General features: G+C 40.5%; 1 protein-coding gene across 7 annotated transcripts in view; it reads right to left on the reverse strand.

Moving 5' to 3' along the window:
- The window catches only part of LOC102050576 (BEN domain-containing protein 5), a 965,017-nt gene that overhangs the window by 441,234 nt on the left and 508,033 nt on the right, over positions 1-15,750 (reverse strand). For 5 of the 7 annotated variants that reach the window (XM_055724204.1, XM_055724203.1, XM_055724201.1 and 2 more), the window contains one exon: positions 7,128-7,167. In XM_055724204.1, coding sequence (XP_055580179.1) covers positions 7,128-7,167 — 40 coding nt within the window. The remainder of the gene's footprint in view (positions 1-7,127; positions 7,168-15,750) is intronic. The other 2 variants (XM_055724205.1, XM_055724202.1) reach the window with 1 other exon arrangement.

Below are 15,750 nucleotides of genomic sequence, written 5' to 3' on the forward strand. Positions count from 1 at the left end.
CAGCTGGTGGGAAACTGCAATGATCACCCTCCAACATTAGCCACTAAATTCAAAAAGGAAGTTGAAGATGTATTCAGGTTTCAGGCATGTACGAACATGCTATCATCATCATCCCCACTAATACCAAATTCATGCTTCGAGGTCTTTCCTATGTCTTTTTTGCTCAGCCTTAGTCAAGTCAAAGAATTCACATCTCGGTGTCAATCCTTTCATCAACTTTACACCCCTCAAAACCTGTAAAATATTTATATTTCCACGTGAGGATTTATTCCTGTTTTTTTTCTAGCTGACATCCCTTCGTCACAGGTCTTACACATTTTTGCCTAGGTGAGCCCCAAAAGGTATGCAGTGACTTAATGAGAAGATCAATTACTGTTCATAAGAAAAGATACTGTCTCTTTAAAGGTTATTTGAAGGTTGATTGCTATCTTATTGCTTATATCCTGCAAATCTATTCAGCCTTATGAATGAATTTGACCTTTTTATACTTACTGGGAAAAAAAACAGAACAGAAGTTAATTTACAGCTCTATAATACAACACTTTTTCCCAGAGAAATGAAAGGGCATTCAAATCGATACCTGCACAATAACACTCTGATGAATGTTTGCACCCAATTTTCTCATTTTGCTAACTTGAGATTGGGCATTTTGAATAGTTCTCAAAGAACATATTCTTTATGTGCTGTGAAGTATGTGGTATTGTGCCCAAACAATGCTAGAGGATAATCATTATAGGAGTATCACTGGGCCTGAAAAGGTCAGTTAGTTAGAAATGTCAGCTTTCAATGCAACTGTGCTGGACCTTCCTATGTAAGGATCCAATTAAAGGGACATGCCAAGGTGCATGGAAACATCATGGTGACCCATAATAATAATAAGGTATTGTGGAAAAGCTTGATATTTTTCTTCAAAAGTAATGGATTAGCCTTTAGAATATCTTCTCTGCAGTCTTATTTTGACTTTGCAAATATCACTTATTCTACATGTATCCAAAAAAAAGGTCATTTTCTTAAAATGCAAAGGTGGGGATGAAGCAGCCTTACTAAAAGTAAATGTTTTGCAGCTAAATGGAAAACAACTTCTGGTTTCATTACTGGATCAAGAAAGTGTCATTTCAATACATCGCAAAACTGTGATATTTGAGAAGGATGTAGATGGTGTTTGGGGAGACAGATGGGGATAGGTCAGGGGACAGGCAGAAAGATCAGGGTGGATTTATTCTCTTGGGATGTGATGTGAGTGAAGACTGCCTGTGCAGGGAAAAGATGGTGGGAACAGCAACACTGTTCAGTGAGTATGTAGCATCTCTGCCGTTGTTATTCCAGCAAATGGAGAGGTTTAAGTAAGAACTAGGAAGGTACTGATGTGCACAAATAAGTAATTACAAGCAGCAATATTACTTCTTATCACAGCAAATGGGAGTTCTTACAGCTCTTTGAATACAGTAAAGATGAGGAATAGGATACAGTCAAATTTCCTGATTAGCCTCAGGACAGCTGAAACCAACTTAATGGCACTCACACACACAAAAAAATATTAAAAAAATTCCACGTTTTCTCTCTGCTTTCTGTTAGTACATCATCTGGCTAAAGTTTCACTAAGTCGAACAAACTTTTTCCTGTAGTTTTAATGTTCAGTGAAGACTGACAACACAGGAATTTCACCTTGAGTTGACACTAAAATATATATTTTACTTGTATGGTAGAGAAATTCTTGTACTGTCGGTTCAAACCAACCATCTGGGGTCCGTTGTCTTGCTGAGCAATGAGGTACTGTCCCCCAAGTTATTTTACATTATTGTGGGCAAATGAGTGGATTAACACCCAGTCTATAAGTGACATGAGAAGTAGTTTCACTATCCATCACTGAACATTAAAAGACTCAATTATTAATGGAAAGATAAGTAACTTCTTTTCTCTACCACCTTTCCAAATAAAATAGCATGTGAAGCTTCACTAACAAACATGAACAGTAATTATGTTAGGCTGTTTAAAAGTGCAAGACGCTATCCCTTGACGCATACTTAGACCAAAATCGATGTACTATTAATTAATAAGGACTAGCAAAAATAGTACCTGAGTTTTAGCAGCAAACAACTTTCTGTCACATTTTATTACTCTGTATCATTTTTACTAATACCTGTCTTATAGCTTCATGACTTTGAGTTCATATTATTTTCATGCTTCAATTAGAAAGAAGTAGATAGCCAGACTATCCAGGAAGGTAATGGAAAAGTCTTGTAGCTGGGCTTAGTGGTGGAATTTATAGTTAAATGAAACTTTTGAATATACTATAAAACTTCTCCTTCCTTTATATAGTTTTACTTGAGGTCTCATAAGCAGTAATATGTAGAAATGCAAAACTTAATCAGCTAAAAAATACAGCAAATCCCACATATCACTTTATGCAATGCCAGGAGAGTAGAAATATATTTTCCTAACCAGAGGAAATTAACTAGGCAACAGTCCTATATCTATAATTTAAAGCTGTAAAATATGTATGGCAGAAACTAAAGCCACCTTAAAAGAATTCAGGGTAGTAGTGTATCACAAATTAATGAAATGGAGACATTTTTAGAGCATGCTGCCCTGTTGATATTAAAGGGGGGAGAATATTTCACCACATAGATCAGTCTGATAAATACTTTTAAAATCAAGCTTTTTTTTCCCCTGTTTCAAAGCATAAGAGCTTGAATATTAGGGGGAAGCACAAAAAAAGTCATTAACATTTCTGATCAAATCTCAATGCCACTCCACCGAGATTAGGAATACCTGACGTTGTCCCTGCATGGAAACCTCTAATGTGGTCAGAGGAAAATTTGCCTAAATCAAAAGGCAGGAATTACAGAGCCAGCTCTTACTTTATTTCACCTAAAACAGAGCTGAAAGAAACTTAAAATATATTCCATGCCGTAGCTAAGCTGGGCACTATGGAATATTCAACTACCCGAGGTTTTTTAAATGCAATCAATTTACTGCTGCCAAATGCAGTAAGTTTATATACATCTGGGAAACATGCACCTACGGTGCTGATGAATTTCTCCTGACATTGCACTGATTTCAAGAGAGTATTATTTTAAATTGGCAGTAGAGAGACTGGTGGAGAAGGCTAAAGCCCTTAGGACGGCTGAATCAAAGGGAATTTCAAAAGAATTTTCCTGATGGGTCTTGGATAATATCACATGTTAGCTATTTTCAAAGCCAATAGTTTCCAACACTCTTCCATTTACGGTATCAATAATTAAAAAATACTTCAGAGGGAGATGAGCTTACCTTACTGAGAAGAGAAATTGGAAAGCTGTATTATTATCGTAAACACAGGAGATGCAAAAAGCTTTGTCTCCATGGAAAAGCTACGGAAACAGGGATATCTTATTTGCAACTATTGAGTGGTTACCACAAAACGTGATGTATGTCCATGTTCAAAGTGTTACTAGAACACGATCACATAGAAATTAAGGGCAGATTCTCATCTGCTTTGTGCAGCAAGGCCAAATTAAAACACCTGAAGATCTGGGGGTTTAACCCAAAGTCAACGAGAAGTGTTAAGGAAGTGTTTTGGATCAAACTCAGAGGTAAAACTAACTTTAACGAAAATTTAAATTACCAAAACTCAAATCTCGTTATGTCCCACTCCCTGCCAGCATGTCCCTGCCAGCTACTGATGAATTTTTAACGTCTTTCCCCCACCCCACTGCGCACATCAGCTCTGACTCCGGCACCCTGAACTGTACAGCACGTTACAGTCTAATTGTAACTCACATGTCAAGGGGCAAGAAGAAAAGAGTGTGGCAAAAGCATTGATAAATTTAACTTAACATTCTCCAGCTACTCAGCAGTAAGGCAGAGCAGTGAACTCCCCTCCACATTTTACATGGGTGTCACTTACTTCAAAGGAATATATTTGAGCATAAGGGAGTCTGGCTTGCTCCCAGCCTATGCATCATTTGTGCCTGGCTGTTTCTGGAGACCCACAGCAAAGCAAAGGCTTCCTCCAGTTTGGGGTGCATTGTGGAGCTTTCCATAGCTGTTTTCTTAGGGGCAGTGGAATAGGTCAGCTCTGTACATTGCATACAAAACTTGCAGCTGGAGCTGCAGCTCTCACCCTCTGCGTTTCTTTTCTTTTTTCTTTTTTTTTTTTCCTCCCCCATTTTTTACAGAGCGCCCCCGGTCCAGGTTACAGATTAATGATCCATACCTGTCCAGTTTAACATACAAATGTGCTTTTAAGTCAAGCACCTGTTCCTCCGTGCGTGCATTGCTGGGTGTTTGGAAGCCACCTGGAGTAAGGCAAGAGGCAGCAGCAGGTCACCCTCGCTGCATGGGCTGGGCACAACGTCGGGACACGAGGAACAGGCACCACCTCCTACCCTTCAGTGATTCCTGGGGAACTGTGGAATGGCCACAGCCTTGGGGAACAGCACGACTACCATAAGGTAATGTTAAGGTTTCTATGATCCCAGAAACTCTCTTCTGAATGTTTTGGCACTTGTGTCTCAACACCCCTTAATTGACATTAATAGCATTATTTTACCTTGCAATTACTGTCATTAACTGGCTGATTCAATTTTTGGAAATTTTTTTAGTGGCACATGCAAAAGAGCTGTTGTAAATACCTGCAAGGAATCACCATCAATTCTTGACTAGATGTACAAAAACTGGTTTGGGGATTTCACAGACACGCAAAAGGAAAATTATATTCGTCATGACAAAAGTGCACATCACAGAGGTCACCTTTGGTTTTGAAGTCCTTTGTCTGTTCTTACAATTAAGCAATAGGGCTTTGGTGGCTGATACTGCTTGTGAGACATGGAGGACTTTCATACTATAAATAAGGCAGAGCGACCTCCTCCACAAACGAAGGCTGCCTGCCTGCGGCAAGGTGGAGAACAGGAATAAATCCCACAGGATTAACAGCTGCAACTAAATAGCCCAGTCCCTAATTTGAATCAGTAAATTAAGGCATGACAGTGATTATGGCTGATCTCAGCCATCATAAACGGTATCACAACTTCGTAAAAGCAGACTGTTGATGTCAGATCTTAGAGCAAGGACTCAAAGAATGAAATGTTTTAAAGTTGCAGTCTCCAAAGATAGATAAAAGCCTCACAACTATGATTTATTTTATTTTTGTATTTGTAGAGCCCAAACTAGACCCTTTAATCCACAAGGTTGACATTTTCCAATCCTACTAGGAATTAAGTGCCTAACTTTTTCAGCCTCTGAAAAATCTCAGCTTTAGGTTCTTAGGTAAGTTTGGCCTGATCCAGCGTCAGGCTTCTTTTGAAAATACCTTTTCTGAAAGCAAAACTGTAGGCACCCAATTATATAATCATGGCAGAAACATCTTTTTTTTTTTCCTATTTAGCCAATTATTGTAGATTTCTGGCTAAATAGCAAAGGGTAAAACTTGCATTTCAGGAAAAAATGCATGTTGCAGAAAGCTTCTCCTCCCCACCCACACCCCTCCCACCACCCCTTTAGTGCAGTTATGTCTACCTATGCAATTATTGAAAACTATTTTGATCCTTCCAACTAATTGCTGTGTTGATTTAGTAGATGGCTGTATTAAACTGAGATCTGAAGCAATAGGTACTTACTATGATTACATCTATGCACAACCTCAATTTAGTCAACCCTTTCATTGTCTCAGTGAATTCCATATCTGAAATTATGAGGAAGGTATCAAAAATTCATGCTACAGAAAAGTCTCACGGTAAGTTATTTTGGTCCCCCAACCCTCTTTTTCTCTTATTAAAAAAATGTCTGTGGACTTTGGTGCCCTTGCCCAAGATCTCAGTGCTTCTTATGATTAAGACCTTCAGAGATCTTTTTCTTTTTCCTCTAGAAATAAGGAATGCTGAAGATACGAAAAATGAAAAATGTGCCATGTTTGTCCTTGAAGTTACAGTCAGAATAGTGACAATGGCTGTATCGCACTGTATTGTTGCTTTTATCAGCAAGTGCCCTGAGCATACATTAACATAATTGCAAACTGCATGGAAAGTGAACATGCAAAAATGTGATGCAATTGCCAATAGCCTCAAACATCTGTCCCAAAAAGTGTTCCTCCTCCTTGTTTTAATTCTTATTATTTTAACAAGGTTAGCGAAGGAGAAACCATGTCACAGATTATATCTACATTTAGAGTGTCAGAACAATTATTGATGCAAAATTGTTATCTAAGCAAATGTGTGTCACATTTTGTTCACTTCCCATAACACCTGTTCATTTCGCTAACACATTATTCCCAGTTAAAGCCAGGACTCATTAGTCCCAGTTAAATCCAGGACTCATTAGTCCCAGTTAAAGTGAACCTGAAAGCTTAATACCTACATACATCTGAAAAATTAAAAAAGTTAACCAAAAGGTAGCACCATTCAAGCACAGTGTACATCTGAAACTGGTGGGCAGCAAACTTCTGTGGCAGCTAATGGAAAGAAACTGAGCCAGAAAAATAGTAATAAATTAAAAGCCACCCGGCCTTAAAAGCTGCCATCAAAGAAGAACACTATTCGAGCGACCTGCATTTCAATCACCGCGCTGAGGCCTTTGAAACTCACTGTACCAAACAGCTCGACGCTTTCCCACTGTAATGAGTTTTAGTTTATCTCCTCAATAGGCAAATGACAAAAGGCATTATGAAGCAGGTCATTTGAAGCATTTTAATTTTACCTAAATATTTTCTGACCCACTTGGGGGTTCTCTGCCCTAAGCCTGGCCCTCCTGCCTCCCACCACGCGCAGAGGGCCACCGCTTCCTTACTCCCCGAACCGCTCACGTTTGCCATCAAGAAAAGTCAAACTTGCATTTCTGTGATACTTGAACACACGTTGTGAATTCGAGGGCATCTGCCCTGCAGATATACCGCTAACTGTAACCCCAGGAGGCTTAAAGAAATATCAGCACTCAAATTCATAGAGTAAAGGTCTGAAGAGGCAGCTCTGTGAATGGATAACTGCCCGGGGCTTTGCCAAGCACAATATAGCTGTCACTTGTTATTACGTGAAAGATTTTCTGGGGAACAGTGTTTTTCATTTTGCATGTCAGAGACAGGGGAAAAAACACATTTAGACAACCATCTCTTTAAGAAAAGAGAAGAGAGCCGTGCAGCAGAGCTCACTTACCAGGGCTGGTTATTGTCAGGAGGTCAAGCTGCCGTTTCTGCTGAAAAACAAATTATAAAAGGAATTGTTAAAAGGGGACTAATTTTAGCGGGTCAGCTTAGACCTGCAAAGTAAGTGTTGTGACATTTATAGCAGAATTAATTACAAGTTACATGGCTCACAGTAACTCTTTTGGATGGAATCCACATGTACTTCCTGTGGAAGAAAAAAAACCCTTGCTCAGTCCTTTTAATATGTTTTTATTTGCACTTACAAAGTGTTACTTCTTTTTTTTTTTTTTTTTTTTTTTTTGGAACATATACTTGAAATGGATAGCTAGAAGCAGGGATGGACCGATATATTTATAAAAGTGATTTCTGGTTCCACAGGGAAGAAGACAAGGAACCAAAGGAACCAAGACAAGAAATTCTAAGTTCTTTATTCATATCAATCACTGACTCATAGCCTGTATGTGATCAAACACAATTATATCGCCTTGGGGTGAACCTTTCAAAGACACGTAAAGGGATCTAGACAAACTCAAGACTGATAAAAGGAAAGCTTCTTTTCATGCTGAGCGCAGTCAGCCCATGGATCTCATTGCCACCAGATATCCCTCACCCCAAAAGCTTGCCACACTTGATCATCACTGGGTATGTGTACAGACAGCAAAATGCAGCGAGTTATTATGGCAAATAATCAAGTTTAAACAGATGAATGTTCTTTGGAAGTGCTGCAAACCTTCACAGGGCAAACCAACCCGTACTACAAGAAGGTTAGGAAATTTTTTTTGCCTGGAACAAGCTATCCTGCTAATGCCTTTGTGACGGTGGGGTGCATCTGAGGTTCCCTTTCCCCGTAACATGTAGCCAAGGTTGTTGCCTACTCCATGTTCCCAGCCTTAGGTGATCTCCCCACTGTTGCCTCTCTGTACCCTGCCACTCAAATCCATATGCTCCTGGACCATTATCATCCTCTTCCACCTTTCTGTGGGCGAGAGCTTTCCACTACTAGCAGGGCTTTCCCCGTCTCACAGACATACTGTTACTGCCTCTTCTTCAAAGCACTTTCTAACTTACTGTCTTCTCCCTAACTTTGTCCAACATTAGTGTGTTTAGCTGGCATTGAAGATTATACTGTCTAGTTTAATTCCTCTCTCCTAATTTGCTCAATAATGTCTGTGTTACTTTCATTTATTGTCAGCACTATTGATCTTTCTCTAATCTAATTCTCATCACTGCATTCACTGTATTCCCTGGGTGACAGCTGAAAGTCCTTGAGGAGGAAACATTGACTTGGTATTCCCTACTGTGAACACTCTTCCTTGGAAATTATGACTGATGAAACTCCTTTCCAAACCCATCATTCCTCTATAAGTAAAGCTTCACTGGCTGAAGTGTATGGACACAGCTGATGATCCACTAAATGTACTTGAGCTATATGGCCAACAGTGAGTGTGGTTTGCTGGGAAGCTGAGTGGGGTATCAGGCTGAAAAAACACATGTTCTGAAACCTTCCTGGCCTTCAGTACCTTAACTCTTGTACAACACAAATCATATTTATGAGAAAATTCATTCTCGTCCGCTTTCATAAGCACTCCTTGTTCTTTTAACTCTGCTAAGTCATTCTGAGTATGACCTTAGCAGTAGACTTGATTACATTTGTTTTAATATGAAATACTAAGGCCAGATTATGCCAAGCTTTTTTCCAGGCGTGCCAGGGTAATGGTAAAATGGAGCAGAAGACCCTGCTGCTGCCTTGTGTCACCTCCACAAGAACCACTCAGAAATGCTGTCCATACTCTGCTGCTGGGGGCTGCTTACCCCACCCTCCTTTTCCAGGGAGCAATAATGCAAAACAAGCAATAGTGTAAGGAAAGGACCCACCTCCCAGCGGGAGCTGTAAGACGAAACATCTTCTAATGAGCTAAATTTTATATAGATCCTGTGCCTTAATCGTGATTCATACGTACAAAGCTACAAAATGCCAAGGTTTAGCACCCACTGGCCCAAAAGCTTTCCTTACATTTCTCAGCACAACTGGAACTCCAAATGCTGTATTTCTAATGAACAGCTAGAGCAGAAAATATATATCCAAAGCCTACACTCTGTGAAAGCTTCTCTGCTGGGAAAAAAGGTGGAATATAAACACCCTGCATCAAAGAAGGTTGCAAAATGTAGAGATCTGGAATAGAGAGAAAAGCATGTAGCCCAGCTGGCCCCCAGTCCTGACTAGAGTCTATTAGCTAGGGTAAAAATAAACATTAAATAACCCCCTAAATAGCTTAATTTAGTACTGCAGGAAAACAAGAGCATATAGAATAGGCTAAACAAAATGGGAAATAAAATGAAATTATTACAAGTTCATTTTGTAACTTTTTTTCTGGTTTGGACACTGCCTTCGAGCTGGCTTTGGAAAAAAACCCCAAACAAACAAAAAACAAAAAACAAAACCAAATTAACTCCAGAGCCAGGAAATCTTTGTGTATGTGTTGAACATTAAGTTCAAGTTATTTCTCTGACTTCAAGTGGAGCCGCACTGATCTTTTGCATCTAACACCTAACTGCTGCAAGGGATTTGAAATGCCACCAGGTTCTTGGCACTGGCTCCACCCAAACGCTCCGGGCTGGAGCACAGTGGTTACTGCCTGCCTGGTGCGCCGGGAGAGGGAAAAAAATGTCTCTGCTCTGACCTTCAGCAGACCTTGAAGAGGTTTCTCTAATTTGGCTCAGCAAGGGAGGTTTGTGCACACTCACCCCAGCCCTGGAGAGGAGGAAGCGGCAAAGTGCATTCCAGATTTGTGCATGTAAACATGCAAAATGCACTAATTATGGATACAACCCCTTTTCAGAAATTCAAGCCTGCTCTCAGATCTCAGGGGCTAGCTCTCTGCCGTTTCCAGGGCTCAGCCTGATGCAAGCAGTCTAGTAACTAGATGGATTTTTTTAAAAAAACATACAGACACGCTTATGAGTAGCTATAAAAGCAGCAGAATTTGAATTTAGAGAGAGACATTACAAGTGTCACAAAGATTAATAAAATAATTTCATCAGAAGTATCACGGCTGTGGGGCTTTATATATTTGCTTCTCCCTTCAGTGCTGAAAGATGCAAATTGCAGCTGTTGGCCCCCTCCAGCGCGATAACCCTCTCCCTGTTTTGACAGATCTCTTGAAAGACTCATCTCACAAGATGTCTGGCTTTTTTTTTTTTTTTTTTTGTTCTGCCTTTAGTAATTTTCCACTTCTCAAACACCTGCCCCTGCAGAGATGTTTGGGACTATCCCAATCTTCAGGCAACCTACCGTCCCATGAATTACTTACAACCTGAGCATTGAAATGTAATGACTCTAGTCCCTGGTCAGGAGCGAGGTGAGAGTTTCCCATATCACTAAGGCTGGATTTCACCTATGTGGACAAAAAGGCATTCCTTAAGAAACACTAAAATGATTTCCGCAGCATCAGCCATAATATGTAAGAGGCAAACTGAAAGATTCCCTGTATCACCACAGCATCTCTAGTGCTATAATCCTGTCCTACCCTTAAGGGGCAGCATCCTCATTTCCACTTTTTGGCTATTTGAAAGCCCAAAGGCAGGAAGAGGCCACTGGTGATTCACAGCAGCTTCCAACCTCCTGCACTTTTCCGCCGCTGGTGCTACCCAGAGGCACCGTCCCCACCGCGCGTTAGGGCTCTGCAGCAAACCTGCAGCAGATTGCATTCACTTCCACAAAATTAACACAATCTTTAATTAATGCAATAAGCACTGATGAGTAATAAATCATATTAAAATACAAGGAAGGCAGATTTTTCATAAATTAAGCATTGATTCATTTAATAAATATTAATCTACTAACTATCAAGAATTCATCACATCTTAGAAAACCAGTTCAAAAACCTCGCTGGTAAGCTGGTCTGAAGTGTGCAGAATGGTCCCTGTTCACCCATAATATACACTTATTTTTAACTAAATCCTTAATTTATCAGGTTAAACAACTTGCCTGAAATTGAGTCTGGGTTATTATTCCACTGCAATACGCAATTCTCTCAACACAGATTCTACCTCACCCCTCAGATAATTTCCTAAATTTTGCTTAGTAACTCCCTTTCTGAGTACCTCCATTCTCTCCCTTGATGTTGGTGGTCTTTAAAATATTTGCTGACTGGTGTCATTTAATTTTCACCTCAATTAACTCAGCGAGAGTTGCAAAACTAGAAAAAAAAACAACCTGTAGGGGGGTGTAAATTAACTCATTCATTTAAGTTTAGCTTATCTACAAGATGTTCTTTCACACTTTGCTCTCTGCAGAGTTTCTCCAACCTTTTATATAGATGTGGGATGTGCTGCACTTGCTTTGACTCTTATCTACAGATTAGCAAAAGAGAAGGAAAAAAAGCCAGATGCAAAGATGCCCCACGAGACTGATATGGAGCTGTTTCTGTAGCAACCGATGATTTTCTTCTCATGTAAGAATGAGCCTAGTCATATCTAATTCTGAATGTATCTGGGCCTCACTTGCCAGCCAAAGCTGTGTCAAGTATAAAGTCAATATAGTTCAGAAAGAGTGATAAAAAAAAGCAATTATAAACTCATCTTCCTACTCCTACATGCCTCCTCCAGCCAGGATCCGAAAGATATCCTTACCCCTGCCTTCTATCCCAGCACATCATCTCCAAGCCCCCAGTATCCAGCAGAGCTGGTAAGGAGAGATGGAGGTGGCAGCCAGGCACCCGGGTATCACACACATGAGGCTTCTGTGCTGCAGGCTCCTTCAGCAGCCTTGTGCAGCCACGTCCCAGGAGACGGTGTGCTCCAGCAGGGGTTCTCTAGACACCGAGGGCATCTATACCAGCCTTGCTCTGAGTCTCCATACGAAACTCCAAAGCCCAGAGACGAGACCAACTTCAGCTTTAGAAAGCTTTTGTTGTGTTTGTGCCATTTCACTGCCTCGACTGCGGGCAATATTTTCTGCAGCTATGAACCCGAAGGCAGGCTGCCCATCTCATAACATCTCCTGCTATAGTCTACCCACGTGAAGCTGGAATTGACTCTGGGACCACAGGAGGACTTTCTCTTCCTAAATGTATTTTACCCAGCCTGGTCTCTGCTATTGATCTCTTCCATCTAATTTTAATGTGAACAAGTGTCTCTCCCTACTACCTTCAATCTACTATGCAATGCAGAGGGTTTAAAATGGAAATCAAGTGCATGATTTTTATTATTTTTTCCTGGAAGCCTTGCCACAAGTTGTTATTAACTGTGCCTTTTCCTTTTAACTTCTAAATTAGCGCTTCTCTTCTTTAAAATGTGTTGACATAAAAGTAACTGAAACCAGTGCATCTTCTCACAAAATAAAGCTGAGTACATATTGAAAGGTGACTTTCACGTTTCTAAGGTCTTTATTATTGCACAATGTAACATCAATGCTTTTGAAAGCTATCGTCTAACATTACATCATGAAAGAACCCAAAAGTTCAGAAAAATCTCAGAGCGCTCCCAAGTGTGCAGCTTGGCATGGTGTGGATGGGACAACACAGCTGCCCCCAAGCACCACCACAAGCCTCGGTGGTTTGCACTGGAGGGACTGACAGTGGAGGAGAGGGAGAGGGCAGAAGGAGCAGAGGGGGAGAGGCAAAAGTCTGTGCCCCATCCTTTCGCATTGCTGCCTGACAGGTGACAAGCTGTGCACCTCGGTGTGCTCTGCTCCTGTGGAAAAGAAACTTCTGTGCTGAAGGAGTGTAAACCTTTTGGTTGTTTGTTGATGGACAGTTTATTCAGGGCTAATTAACATCTGGAAAAAAACCTAACTTTCTAATGAAGGCTTAGATAAAGGAAGGTGTTAGAAAAAAGTAAATATAACTCAGTGAGCATTTCACATCTAAGTTTCTCAAATGCAAGTTTCGCTACTTGCCCCCTCCTTCCCATCAGAGTGCAAGACTTATCTCCAAAGAGAAACTCTTCATTTAAGCAATGACCCCAATAAGCTACTGATTCAAATCCTGTTAAAACGGATAATTTAATGATTTGAGGTTCTTTTTTTTTTCTTTTTTGAATCACATTATGCCAAGCAGTAATCTTTTCTTTCCATCCTGAAATCAGACTTTTGCTCATATAATGAAGCAAGATCTCACATTCTGTACTTCCTGTATGATTGGCTGCTAAAGTTTCCTGGTATAATGATAAAATGAACCAGTCAGTTTGTTGACACTTGACTGGGATCTTAGTAAATTGCATCTGCTGTAGCCTACACTGTGGAATCAATTATTGATGATGTAGGTGTGGGAGAACATTTATAAATTGGTTTGGGATATGTTATCGCTCATGCTAAGAGCTATAATGAGCATTTTAAACCATTTTAACAGTGACCTCTACAGACATTTGATTGTTTCAGTATTTGGTAACTCAATTCTGTTTTAAAATCAAACCCAAGTCCAAATGCTGAAAGGCAGTGCCAAACCATTAAGCTACTTTACCTATCCTTCCAGTTCACATATTCTTCTACTTAATATCTGACACCTATGTCTATCTTTCCCAAAACCCAAGTGCCAAGGACTTTCTTATTTTTCAGAAACACTGCCGAACAAGTAGCTAAGACCCCTCCTTCCCCCGCCCCCCGCCCCCTTCAACTATTTCTCTCAAGAACACAACACTCACATATAATGTTCTTACAGTCCTGTTATGCTCAAGAGCTATTTAGAAAGAACATTAATACAATGAAGGTTAAGAAAAGACTGAAAAGCCATGCAAGGTATCTTCGGGCACACATGCAAACATGCAAGCACGCTGCAGTGCCTACGGCAGCAGCAGTAGGACACAGCCCCAAAGGCTTGGTGAGCAGATTACTACCAGAAGCAGTGGATCCCTGCCCAAAGCAACAGCCACAGGAGGCTGAGTAACCTGTGTGGCTGTGCCCCAGAGGCCATTTGCAACGTGCACGCTCATGCTGGTCACACAAATTCACCGTCTGCTCCACATGTTCTTGAGTGACACCTCTATAGGTTGCCTTATTTACATACAGAGCGCTCATAAAGATAGTATCCAGATTCTCACTAAACCACTAGAAATCAAAAGAAAAAGCCCCTCAGTTCACTATAAATATTTACAATTACAACAAAAAGTCGTTAACACTGTCTTATCTCCGAAAAGAATGAGAGGAGGAATGAACTGCTTTGGAATGAACTGATCCTTAACTTTGCCAATGAGAGTTATGATGACAGAAAGCCTCTTCAGTTTTCTGTGCTCCTGCATCTGAAAATAACAAGCATCCTTATGCACCTCAGTGAAGCAACAGAAAGGCAGATCAGTGACAACTTTATGGTTTGATGACACATACTATGCATATACAGTGCATCTTCTCAGGTGTGCATGTAAAAGGGCAACCCTGATTAGCTAATAACAGGCTCTTTTTAACCCAAGCCAAAATATGGCAAGCAAATCCAATCACTTTATTGAACCCAACTGGCAAACTTGACTCAGAGCTCCCAATTTCAGAGGCTTCTATCCTTCTTGTTAATTCAAGCCTGAAACGCTGAGACAAATCCATGCACAGATAGCTAGTGCTCCAGTCACTCCACAGCCTGCGCAGGGTATGCAAGTGTATGGAATACATACACAAACACTGGTATTTCTCCCGCAGTAAAGACTGGGGGAAAAGGATGGATGATACAGCCAATACCTTGTCTGTGCTTTGTTCTGCTCTTCCCCTAAAGCTTTAGGCCTGCAAGAAATGAAGGAAGAGAACAGGGCCCATTTCTCCATGGTTTGACTCCACATCCAGGTTGGAATCAAGCTTCTTTGTAGTTCCACTAAGAGAAAGGTGGCTGTGGCTATGTGCACGTTTTAAATGAAGCTTATGTACTTACTTACACAGCAAGGGCTCGGGTTCTACTCATTCCACAATTTAACTCAGCATTTTAAAGGGTTTGTTTTGGTAACAAACTGCCATGCAGGTTTTTCATAGTTTGTGGTATTATTATGTAAATTGCAGAGCCGTGGTTATAATCCTGTGCTTGTGACATCAATTACTTAATGCCTGTAAAGATTACTGTAACACCACAAACAGAGGATTATGTGTTAAAGTACATAGTAAGCAGCAGGAGCTAATAAACTCTTCTCTTTAAATTTTATTTATTTGGAAAAAAAAGGTAAACAAGGGCAGAAAAACTATACAGACCACACACAGTGCCATTAACAACCAAAATCCATATATGATGCAGATCGCTTTAGGCATTGCACAGCCATTCTTTAGTCGTGAATTCCTGTCTTACGTGAAGTCTTACAAAGGCAAGGAGCAGGACTAGTGAAAGCAATTATGAACTTTGAAAGTCCAGCATTTGTTGGGGGGTAAGCAACAGTATTCAATGAATGTTTAATTAGAAACAAAGCATATCTACCTATACCAGTAATGGGATATTGACTAACTAGCCATTGTTTATGGGCTGTTTTAGATAACAGACAAGACAGATTAACCCCCAACATATGCAATTTTAAAACTAAACATGCAGGTATAGGAGCCTGTGATCACACAATAAGGGCCACACTAACCCAGAGATTTACATCCCTGCTCTGTCCCATCTGGACCTTGAGACTGAACTTCAGCTGCTTACATCCAGCTACAAGCCGCAGATCATTCTTTTGCTGTGTAA

The sequence above is a fragment of the Falco cherrug genome, chromosome 12 (assembly GCF_023634085.1).
Source record: "Falco cherrug isolate bFalChe1 chromosome 12, bFalChe1.pri, whole genome shotgun sequence".
Taxonomy (NCBI): domain Eukaryota; kingdom Metazoa; phylum Chordata; class Aves; order Falconiformes; family Falconidae; genus Falco; species Falco cherrug.